The sequence below is a fragment of the Nilaparvata lugens genome, chromosome 2, assembly GCF_014356525.2.
Source record: "Nilaparvata lugens isolate BPH chromosome 2, ASM1435652v1, whole genome shotgun sequence".
In the NCBI taxonomy this organism is placed as follows: domain Eukaryota; kingdom Metazoa; phylum Arthropoda; class Insecta; order Hemiptera; family Delphacidae; genus Nilaparvata; species Nilaparvata lugens.
Window position 1 is genome coordinate 71,168,330 of NC_052505.1, and position 13,094 is coordinate 71,181,423.

At 36.4% G+C, this 13,094-nt stretch overlaps 1 protein-coding gene across 3 annotated transcripts in view; it reads left to right on the top strand.

Annotated features, from left to right (window-relative positions):
- LOC111057182 (basement membrane-specific heparan sulfate proteoglycan core protein-like) overlaps positions 1-13,094 on the top strand; it is a 111,316-nt gene that overhangs the window by 85,835 nt on the left and 12,387 nt on the right. For all 3 annotated transcript variants that reach the window (XM_039421608.1, XM_039421606.1, XM_039421607.1), the window contains 2 exons: positions 8,564-8,730; positions 12,402-12,627. In XM_039421608.1, coding sequence (XP_039277542.1) covers positions 8,564-8,730; positions 12,402-12,627 — 393 coding nt within the window. The remainder of the gene's footprint in view (positions 1-8,563; positions 8,731-12,401; positions 12,628-13,094) is intronic.

The following is a 13,094-nucleotide window of genomic DNA, read 5'->3' on the forward strand; positions in this document are numbered from 1 at the left end:
CGGCTATTTGATGGTAAGCAATCTACTTCAGATCTCTGGAAGAACATTCGGAAGGTTGAGATTGTCCCTCCCAAGTCAAGAACTGCAGCTGTAAATGTGTCCTTGGACCAACTAAATAGGTTCTTCTCCACTCCGTCGCCACCCTCTTCATTTTCTCACCATTTATTGAACTATGCCATGATAAATCAAACCAATCACACACTTCCATGTGAAAAATTCTTCTTTGCTTACATCCTTCCTGAGAAAATCTCCTCAATTATCCTTTCAATTAGGAAAAATAATAAAGGTGTTGATGGCATTCCAATAACGTTCTATAAAATTATATTACCCATTATCCTTCCGGCAATTACACACATTTTCAACTTTTCCCTACAAATGGGAGTTTTTCCTTCACTTTGGAAGCATTCTTTAATATGTCCCGTCCCTAAAGTAAGTAGTCCTTGCTCCCCTGAAAACTTCCGTCCTATCAGCATAGTTTGCACTATTTCTAAGGCGCTTGAGAGGGTGGTACATGAGCAGACGACATCATACCTGAATTCATTCAATTTCTTTGATCAAAATCAGTCTGGCTATCGCTCATCGCATAGTACATCTACAGCTCTTTTGAAAATAACAGATGACATTCGTAATGCCATGGACAACCGTAAGTTCTCTCTCCTTGTCACATTTGATTTCACTAAAGCTTTTGATAACGTTTGCCATTCAATTCTGCTACATAAACTTGCAAATCAATGTAATTTTTCTTGTTCATGTCTCTCCTGGTTTGAATCCTACCTAAGCAATAGGTATCAACGTGTGAGAGGAGCTGATGGCAAAACTTCAGAGTGGTTACCTGTTGTAGCAGGCGTTCCTCAGGGAACAATACTTGGTCCCCTCCTCTTCTCTATTTATATGAATAATCTCCCTCGAATTTTTCATGACATATCATACCATATTTATGCTGATGACCTTGTGTGTTACAATCACTTTCCTTCCGACAGTGCTGCTGACTCTATTGCCGCGATGAATGTTAACATTCAGAATTTGATTGTTTGGGCTAATGCGCACTGCTTGAGACTCAATGCAAATAAATGCAAAAGCATCATTATCGCTTATGGTCGGTTGTATAACCAAATAGATTTTAATACACTTCCTCGAGTAATGCTGGCCAATCATGCTCTGCACTTTGAAAGTTGTGTGAAAGTCTTGGGCATACAGCTTGATAAAAACATGAATTGGTCGAATCAGATTGGTGAACTGACAAAGCGAGTGTTTGCCACTATGCATCAATTGAAACGGTTGAAAAATTTCCTTCCAACCCACCTTCGTGTTTCACTAGTACAGAGCTTGGTAATTCCCATCATTGATTACTGCAGCATCGTTTATAACGACATTACTGAGGAGCTGAATTTGAAATTACAACGATCGCTCAACTACGCAATTCGGTTTATTTTTGATGCGAGAAGAGATGACCACATCACTCCATATTACAGGAGGTTAAATTGGATGAAGTTGAAGGAGAGGAGACAATACTTCATGTTGAGTCTTGTTTATCAGCTGATTGTCAAGGGGAGAGGTCCTCAGTATTTGAAGGAAAGATTCACACTCCTGGCTCATATTCACAGCAGGAACACGAGACAGCATGAATACTTCCTTCAAATACCTCGTCACCGCACAGTTATGTATAATAACTCATTTACGGTCACGGCCTCAAGACTTTGGAACGATCTGCCCAATGATGTTATTTTTGCGGCAACCTTGGGTACGTTCAGGTCCAGGCTTGTTGCTCTGTTGAATGGGAATACATAGATATGTTTTTAGCCACAATCTTTTTGTAGATTTTATTGGAAATTTGCAATAATCGTTGTACAGTAACAATATTATTTTGCTTGTTTGCTGGAGTATTGGAGCGTTTGATTGACACCTACTAATACCTGTAAATCATAATATCCAATGGCATTTTATTTTCGTTTATTGTATGTATTATTATGCATCTTACATTCTTTGTTAATTTTGTTTTAGAGTTATATAGAATTATTATCTATGTATTATCATATCTCTTATTATTATGAGAATGTAATAGAATAATTTATGTTATGTAGCTGTGTTATCATTTAAGAATTTGTAATTTTTTTTGTAAGATTTGTAAGAATTTGTAAAATTGTAATTTTGTAACCATGTTACCATAGGCGACAAGCCTAGTAACAATTGTATAATAAAATCTATCTATCTATCTATCTCTCCCTCTCTCTCTTTTTCTCTCTCTAGATATCCATTGAGCAAGTTTTAGAGATGAATTAATAATTATCTGTACTTTTGACATAGTCCATGATACTTTCTATCCCAGTTATAAAGTGGTTCTGATGCTTGAAATATTAAACCTCATCAATTCTTTAACGGAGGAGAAAAATGAAAAGTGGTCAAAGCCGACGATCTAGAAGTTGTGAAAGAGATGTCTTTCTCGACATCAAAGTGGTAATAACAGTATTTAATGGGAGGGAACTTATACTGATGACGACGATGATGTTGATGATGATACTAGGACATCCCTTGTCGTTAGCGCAGCCTGGCAATTTCCACACTTTTCAGTTTGCAGATCGGTGAGACCTAACCTCTCTTTCTGGAGCGCCATTTTCCAATGAATATGACTCATCAGACATCAAAGCTCGTTTGATGTTTACTAATTAAATTACAAACTCTGTACGGGTGATGTGGAGGGGGAGGGATGCAGCCATATAATGCAGAACACGCTTACTCCACTCTTTTATATTGGCTGTCCTTGCATAAGGATGTATAGTGTATATTAAAAAAAAGAACTATCACAATTTCCCAGCACTCTCAGTGTTTGCAGGATAAGGATTATATCAAATGTATTCAATTATTGCTATTATTGATATTGCTGATGAAGTGTGATGGAATAAAGCAACATTCTCCAAAATGACTTGAAGCATCTCTGGAAAATTTGAAAAGCTATCATACAGGCTGCTCATTTTTCACCTAGCCTCGAGTTTTTTTTTTTTTTTTTTTTTTTTGAATGAGTACCTTTTTCAATTCAATTCAATTCTTTATTGCCAGAATTTAAAAATGCAACAAATCAACATTTATTACAAGAAAATAGATAAATCCTTTAATGTTGTTCTTCAAATGTCGTCTTTCTTATGTCGTTCTTCTAAGAAGAATCATTTATCAAGCACTGGAAATGACAAAGGAAAGTTAGTTGAGTGCAGTCCATTTTATATTAGTAAAAACTCTTCAAAATATTATGAAAATCTCACAACCAATAATGGAATTACAACATTAAGACATTGATCACTGGATGGTAAATTAACAAAAAACAATTTCAATTTGTTTCCTTCTCTAATTGGCCACTATGGATATCCATATTGTACAATAATAGTACATTTATATCATTGTCAATTATGTGAACTCAAAAACATCAATCAAATTTCAAGGTTGATGATTCACATCACTAAAACGCAGCACAAAGATAAACCAATAGAACATTGCTCATCTTCATCGTAAATTTCTAACTTTCTCTTTTACTATTCATTCTCATTCTCAGCTATCTTCTACATATCGTCTTCTTCCGTCATCGTCTTTGAGAGTCTGGTATCATTTAGAACCAAATTGTGGATTGACTAGAATGGCCTTGTGAGGAAGCCTTGCACCGGATTCACCTAATAAATAGTTCATTGACAAACAAATGTCGGCAAAGTATTGGAGATATGATAAGCCACCCTGTGAGTTCAAAATGGGTCGTTCAAGTATTAATGACGATGTGAAACTATGTGGAAGTACTTTCAGCTGCCTTTTTTCTGTGATTGTGTCATTTGTTCGTTTCTGGGAGGATTTAACATGATCAATAAATTTTATAAATAATGTTCTAACTAATATAAGTGAACTCTGCTACTTATCAAATCAACTACATGAATCAAGATTTATCAGTTCAGTTCTACAAACCTCAATGAGGTGCTATAGTCGAAAATTCTACAACAATAGTCATCTTGAGACTTATTCAAATTCAGGCTCAGAATCATGCTGAGCGTTTTGAGATTTGTAAAGCCCCAAGCCCGCGCAAAATGAGCAAATAACAGCAGTTTCATGCTCGAGGTTCTTTCCCGTTCAATAACATTCTCATTCTTCACTCGAATTCATCCACTTCATTCCATCGTAAACTTAGAAGTTCAATAACATCAACGATTTTGTTCTCTATTCCAATAGAGATTCAGATAAGGCTTAGATGAGTTCTGATCATATTCAATAGAAAAAGGAATCGCAATCATATCGTATTAGGCTAATTGAATCTTTCAACCGATAATTGTTGTCTACGAATATTTCGAAAGCTTCCCCTTCTCTTTATTCCCTCAAGGTTTTCCCTTTTGAATGGTGAGATGATCTTTTCTACAGTGGCACTTCGTACATTGGTCATTATAATGCGAAGTTTCGTACAACTCTAAATTTCGAGGTGGATTCCATTATTCCATTATTTTATTCTGCTATGCTAATGATACTTTCTACCAGTATCTGTTACTGTGCATCGTGCAGCGAGTTGAGTAGGCTACTTGTATATTCTGCTACTTGTGACATTGAGCAAGACTCCCAATGGTTGAGTTGATGGAGCTCCCTCAAGAAATGATGTGTTGTTTGATTACAAGTTATATCTTGAGTGCTTGTGATTATAGTTAATGTTAAAAACACATTTTTACGCAAACAAAAACCATCATCACCTACCTGCAGAGCGATAATTAATTATTCTCTATCTACAACTTGAGAATTTTAGTTTGGAATTCAGTTCCAAGTGGATGACCCATAACGGAAGAAGTCAATTCTCTTTCTGGATGACGTTGGAAAGAATAAGGATTGGTAGCAAACTGAGAAAGTTCGATTATGCGTTTTCGGAATCGCTGTTCCATTGGCGGTTTCTACGTCTTGTTTAAATTTTAAAGTGAGGTCTTGAACGCATTCATCTAACGAAATTGAAATACTGTGAAGTAAAGAAATGAAGAGTGAAAAACTTCTAAGAGCATGAACAAGATTAAAATCATGGTTGGAGCTCTTGCATTGAAACCTTGAGTCTCGGCTGAGACCGATTGTTCTGTGAGTTGAAAAAATCTGTGCTTGTAGTTGAAATGTTTGCCATGGAAGGTGGGTTCAAACTTACAGCTTCCAGCACAACTCTTTCTTCTTTTACATCAAACGCATCCACGTTTTTCCCTTGAATAAACAGCATTCAGGTTTTACGTGGTATTAAATTAATTCTAGTAATGTTTCTCGTGAATTCTCTAGAGATTCAATGCTGTAATATAACACAAAAAAAGTTGAATCTTCCCTCTGCTCTAGAATATTATGAAGCTGCTCTAGAATAATTATTCCAATTTCTGTTCATACCAAAGAGAAAATCACCATAATAAATAAATTTCACTGGCTAATATAATTTTTCACTTTTATTTGAGCGATACACATACTTATTCATATTACATCGATTTCAAGATAGAAATTAGACAGACATGTAATTCAGACAGTAACTGAGTTTCAAGAGATTTTCATAATAGATTACGTATGAAAGAAAGTATATTTGAGCGGTCGTTATAGATAAACCTTCTTCTATATTAATTAAATAATCATGTAACACCTTTAGCATCATAGTCTAAATGCGAAATATAAGTCGATCTCATGAGTTTGTTCAGGGATCTTCAAATATCTATGAACTTCAGATACTGTTGTTGGTATCTATATCTACATTCTCTATAAAATAGTCAACAGTGTTTTTTTATTATCTATGAACTGTGGGATGGACTACTAAAACTATTTCAGTATTTTCTGTTTCACTAACCGATTCTACACTGGGGAACTTTTCAAACCAAGCTAGTGTGACACTGGACGAAATTCAAGACTTTTGGGTAAAGACTTTCAAACCCATATAATATAGCGGACTATGCAACGCGATAATATAGTAGTGTAGAGTAAATTGCGGCTGCTCTCCTCACTAAGCTAACAGGATAGAATCAGAATATCAATCTCACTAAGACAAGGACTTCATTGTGAGATTAGGTGAGCAACAATTTTGATGTAGCTTAATCTTTGATTGAGATTATAATATAAATTCAATGCATCAACAAATAAAATGAGTGAATAGGTTTAGTAGCATGCTTACATTATTCGTTGACAATTTGCATCGGATTGGCTCGGAGCGTGATCGACAGTAACATGACATTGCTCAAACAACTGCAAATCAAGACCTTTACATGGTAATGAGGCTGATAATGACTGGCTTGAATAAATGGACCGACCGGTCGCTTTAGGTCGTGCATGAACACAACCAACTTTATTATCCGACTCTGATGAACCTTTCTGACCAGCGTCACAAACGTGACACTGAATAGCATTGCAACGGCTACACTTCTGATCAAATGCTGATTATTGAAGCAATGACAAAGCACTTACTTTGATCTGACCTTTTGTCACTGGGATTTCAGCTCAAATGTCGGATTACCTCTATAAAATCGTCAGCAGAGATGTTTTCAGTGCTAGTGTTTCACAGCATATCGGGTAGTTAGTTTAGCATAAGCAACCACCTACATGTACGATCAGCTTTCATCTAGCACAATCTTCATTCCAAATGAATAAACTTGATAACTTTGAATGTGTATCGACAAATCGTCTGATGGAAAACAATTTCTATCTCTTGTTATTTATGTCACGATTAAAATTGTTTCAGTCTGATAAAGGTAGTAGAAACATTATGCAGCATCAACAAGTTCATGACAGGAAGGAATTAGGAATTGATCAACTAATTTTATATTATTGATACCTGACTGAACAACATTTATTATAGCATCATCTTGTGCGATGGGGAAAGATGAAAATAGGGAATACTGAAACGTCAAAAATGAGAATTCTCGAGAAGCCCAAACGAGATCAACCAATGTATCACCATCATTGTTTCTATAATGGATACGGCCTTTTCGAATATCTTTCAATGTAGAGTATTTCTAATGTCAAAATGAGTCAAAGGGCCAAGCTACACGAAGCGTTTTTCTTGGTGTTTTCAGATGAGTCGGCAGGGCAGGAAGCTCTCCGATTGGCCGATTATCAGCTGATTCCCGAACCCTTACCATAACAGCCAATCAGGGACCTGCCGACGAGCCGACTCGTCTGAAATCGCCTGAGAAAACGCTCGTGTGTCCTCATCCTTATCGTCGTACCGTCGATACGTTTTTTAACAACTTTCTTATATCAACTTCATGTATAAAACAGTGGAGGTGACAAGATAAGATTTTAGCCCTCAAAGGGAGACAGACACAGCCGAAATCGTTTGAGAATTCCTACTTTGAAGCAGGTTTCAATGGTTTTGAATGATATAGTCAAGTATCATTTGAATATAATAGGCTACTCATGCATGCTTTCAAGAGTTAATTGTTTTCTGATTGATTCATATTATTTTTTCGGACATAATGTGATTGTGAAAACATCATACCATCCTCCAGTTATAGCTCGAGAGCTGGACAGAGTACACAATACATTTCCAATCAGCATTCATCTAGGAGGCAATCTAGTGCAATCTGTACTATTGGTGCGTGTATCTTGGTTATCTTTCTGATTGTATAAATAAAACAGCAAAGTTATTACTATTTTTTTGAATTCAATAGGATTCTAAGAATTCCTGAGAGAGCTGAGGTTTCTAATGTAAGTCTTGTATTACAGTACAACAGTGCATCGAGTCAATGCTCGACGTGTTGACGTGTTGTATTGATAGGCCAGTGACTCAAGGAAGGGTAGGCTAACATGAGTGGAATTGCTGACTAAGCCAACCCACTTTACCTGGAGTAGGCCTATGTGACATGTGGTTTCAGCAACATGTTTCAGCGAGACGTGTTACGAATTGAATTAGCATTGGTGACCCGTCAACGTCACCATTACTTTGGACTGCAAGGAAACACCATTTGTGACCAACGTTGACCGCCGTAGTCCTAATCCCCCGCCTCACATAGCTTCTATAATTATACCAACTACCTTCACTAACTATGGATTATAACGTTGATTAGAGTATGTTTTGTTTGTGATGTCATAGTGATGATAGAATAAAATATTGTTGTGTTTTTTCACAATATATGTTTTCAACTTGGTGAGATGTAGTGAAACACAAGTATGTTGTCTAGAAATATCACGAATTAATTGCAAATTATGTAATAATGACGAATTTATTGCAAAATTACATTATTTGCAATAAATTTATGATATTTTTAGACGACATCCCATTGTTCAATTATATATTTTCAAGATTTTTCAGAAGCATGAAACTCATAAACTCTTTCCAAAAGATTAGAAAATCAATAGACTTCAGACGACGACCACCGTTCATTCCGAACTACTGTGATTTTCCTTCTTTCTCTATCTCATCGATGGAAAGGGTTAAGAGAGGGCCGACTGCGCCCTAACTTCGCCCTTCCAGGTCCAAAATAAAGGCAGTCATTCTATTCTACCTTCTTTATCGTCCCTATCATCTCTGTCACTCTAATCACTCTAATCACTCATCACTCTAATCATCAACAGGTAGTGAAAGTTCAATTATTTTATGTTGCAGGTATTTCGCTAATAATGTCTTCGCACCAGAATCTGAATGAATCGAGGGAATTGCAGCCACATTTGCAGCCGTTTTTCGACTTAGCATCTTCCACGAGAAATGTCACGACTCCGGTTGGACAAACAGCCTTCCTCCATTGTACCGTAGAGCAGCTTGGAGATAAATCAGTGAGTTCAACAACAAATGTGATAAATCATTTTTTGATAGAGGTTCAGTATTCTCATTCAACACAATACTAACTTACGGTGTATTCCCAGTGAGTATAGAATGAATATATGACTATAGAATGTTCTTATGTTGCATTCTATACTCACAGTTTATTCCCAATAATCACATAGCATAAAGGATAAATCAATCTCGTAGAAATGAATTTGGAAAATCTATAAGCTGTCATTCGAGAATTGAAGATGAGCCCACATTAACATAATCAATCAATGGAATATTTCTGTCATTTTTTGTATTCATTTATATTTTCAGGCTCACAAAACCGAAATATTTCTACTTATCTGCCAAATCATAACCGCTGTTTGAGAGATAATATTTTTTCTCCTTGAGAGATCTAAAACTGAATTGACTTTTCATGATCAAACCTTTGAAACGCTTGATCTGGTATATTATTCTAAAAGGAGGCAAATCGATTATTCTGTTTTGCATAAACTATTAGGTAATAAAATCTTTATTTCATTTCATGCTATTACGGCCTTTCAACATATCAGCCTACTCAAAAGACAAGTGACAAGTATTGATCCAGTTCCTTTTGGAATAAAGTACACATGCACCGGTTATATTCTAATAGAATAATCGAAAAACTAACATTTTTGGTATCGGCTTATTATGTTGGAAGCGGTCAAGTCTGCAAATGCTAAAAGATTTCCTCCCTTCTTACCCCAACGCTCAAATGCTCAAATACTGAATATTAATCGATACATGAATTTCACCGTTTGTTTTGGAAACAGGCGGGGCGAAATTTGAATTTCTCATCTACGAATAAATTTGACTTTCCGATAGAATAATGGTCGTCGAAATAAGATGAATGTTTCCTGGATGGAAATGAGTAGAGGAGGAAAGATCTTTGTGGGATGGAGATGGCGAATGAATTCATGATCCGAATGTCAGAGCGGGAAGAATTGCCGCCGCCGCTTTCACCACAAAAAGACTTGAGGAATGATGATGCTGATGATGTTGATGAGATAGGGATGCAACGGCCTGAATAATATCGTTTGTCACCTATTTTCCTCCAACAGTGGTCCACACTCACCTTTTCCTCTCAACCATAACATCTTCTCTCCTTACTTCTGGGTCGTCGAGGCTGTTTTCCGCTTGTATCTCTGGTTCCTCATTTCCCCACCAACCCATTCTTGCTATCTCCCTCCCCACTACTACACCTCCCCTACACCTTCCCCTGTAATGTCACAGGGCCGCTTTTTAATCTGTTCCCATTCATCTCTCTTTGGTATGGCGCTCGGTGAAGATTGAGTCATACCGACGAACGAATGATTAATGGTCCTTCTTTCGCTGGCTGATTCAATGCGTTGTGAATCCACAAAGGATGGCAAAAATTCAAAGACGCGACGCCGTGGCTGGCAAAAGACGAATGAGCTTCGCGACTTGACAAAAAGCCGATTTGCGATTGGAAGGGACAAAGGAAATTCGAAGCCAACGATATTCAAATTTGTAACCCTTAGGATACAGCTGGAACTGGCGATCATCTCTCTTACTCTAAATGAAGAGCTGAACCTATCTATCTACTCATTCTTCGACTGAGATCAAGAAATCAATGTTCAATGGATAATTTGTTTCTAACCGAATTTCCATTAAATATAACAAAATGTTACGCTTTCAGTATTTGATGGCATTGGCTGAATGTTGCAGAGGATTATCAGTACTATTCATTGAATAAGTAGGATTTGATGACTTTTGATGAATGCTGCAAGATATCATTATTACTCTTTTTTTGAACTATCCACAACTACAGTCAAGCTTTTTGAATAAAAGTTATTAAAAACTAGCAATCATGTGTGGAGCGCTTTCGGATCTTTTTTAAACACAGCTGCCTTCATTTCGATGTCATTGGCAGGTAGGATTCGTTGTCAACGCATAGGATGCCAATCGACCGCATCCTACCTGCCAATGACAACGAAATGAAGACAGCAGTGTTTAAAATGGATTTAAAAGTCCGAAAGCGCTTCACACGTGAGTTCTAGTTTTTAATAAATTCTATTCAGCAAAACTTGACTGTAGTGTCATTTAAAATAGTTCAAAAACAAATTATTTACTTTGTAGTGCAAAACTTGACTGTAGTATCATTTAAAATAGTTCAAAAACGAATTATTTACTAGCAGTTCGTCATGGAAGATGAAATATATGAGTATTATCATGAACGTTGACTTAAGCAATGAAGTTGATCATGTAGGCTCTTGAAGACGGCCCACATATCAGAATCAGTAAACGTTCCCAGTACAGTGATGATAATATCCCTAATATCTCTAATAGTATCGCTCGGCCGGGTTGAGAGGGAATAGGGTCCATTAGAACTCATTGGAATAATATATTTCAATGTACCGAACACTGACTCTTATACTGATAATATGTGGGAATCCGCCTCTACTCGACCTCTTTAAATGTGGTCATTTTATTCGTATTTGAAATCCAAAAGATCCAATATATCAAGAATTTTCAAAACAAAAAGCACGAGCTAGATCAATGTTATATGCGATTCACAATATACATAAAATAAGTATATTCTACTCAAATAACGTTCCAACGATGCCACCAACACCAAAACTGAAATCTCGGGTATATTTAATTATATGATAATCATATTCATTTATTCCCGTCATATTTTCTATTTTATTAAGCGTTTCCTTATTCGAATACATTAGAGCCCTAGTTAACCGAATAAAGGTGGGAAAGCCATTTCGGAAAACCAATTTTCCGGTCAAGCCTTCATCAGCTAAAAATAACCTATTAACATGGATGGTGTGTAAAAAATTTTTTTAGAAACAGAGTCTCAATTAAGCTTAGATAGTGTCTCATTTCAGTCACAACAATAATATGGTGGGTTAGAAAATGATATAAATTGGACAACTAACGACTTATGTTCTCCTGGCCAAAAACTACATACGATATAAAAAGAAATTTGAAATTACAGTGTAATAATTATTATGTAGACATTTAGAAGCTCATGAGCTTTATATGTGTTGTGTTTCTGCCAAACGCTAAATAAATTAATAAATTGATAAACTGATAAATACTAAAGAATTGTACGGCCTCACTGTTGACATATATATTACTCGATAAGGCCCGGTTACACAAAAGCCTGTTAAAATTTAATCATGATCAAATGCCACAAGGAATAATCAGAGAAGTCTTTTTTGGTGAGATTAGTTCACGTGGAATTCAATAAACGATTAAACTATAACAGACTTTTTGCATCCGGCACATAAAATCTTATTCAATTTATATATCTTGTACCAATTGCAAGAAATATAATTGCATTTTTTCGCTTATTAATTCATATTTCTCCAATTTAATTTATATTCCTTTCAATTTTGTAGCTGAAATTAAGCACTGTTTAATTATAAAATTTGATTGGATAATTTTTTTCTGCACAACATGTTCAGAATAAAAACATACCTCTTATGTTTAGAATATTCTTGCAGCTATTCCTCAAGCGAAAAAGGATAGATAAATGGATGGTTTGTCTGCCTTGTAGCTGATATTAGATTTTTCTCTTATCAAGCTAGTGAATATGGATGGTTTGTCTGTATTGCAGCTCATATTAGGTTCTTTCTCAAGTGTAAATAGCTAACTGAATGGATGATGTGTTTGTTTTGAGGTGTCGTGGATGCGACGTCGGGACCTGCACATCCTGACAGCGGGCAGCCTGGCCTACACGAGCGACCAGCGCTTCCAGGTCGTGCGTGAGGAGGGGGAGGGAGGAGACGGCGCCGAGCGGTGGACACTGGTGCTGCGATTTGCTCAGCCGCGCGACTCCGGCGTCTATGAGTGCCAGGTCAGCTCCGAGCCCAAGATCAGTCTCGCCTTCCAGCTCACCGTACAAGGTACCAACATCTGAATTCAAATTTTTTTGCTAAAAGAAAATATTACTTACAAACAGCTTGAAAAATTAAACAGATTGTATTAAACAATAAATTATAAGTTATCAGACATTGGAACTCTTAATCATAAGATGCCTACAAACTTATGCGCCACGAATACGAGAATTTCACTTTTCATCAGCTGATTCTATTATGTTTATTATATCTGTATCTTACTGTTCCTGTACAAATACAAAAATCTGGTGTGGCGCACTCACACAACTTTCCTTGCCGTTATGGAAATTGATCACCTGACACTAGTGTTCCCGCGCATCTCAAGTCTACTATTCAAAGATATGAGCCAGCTGGTGACAAGGCAATAACGCTGGAGACACACATGAGGTCTGCTATCTCTTCATAGTGAATGATTTAATAGAATCAACAATAATTTGCAATTGAATAATCACATTTTCTCGAATTTAAAGCTTATT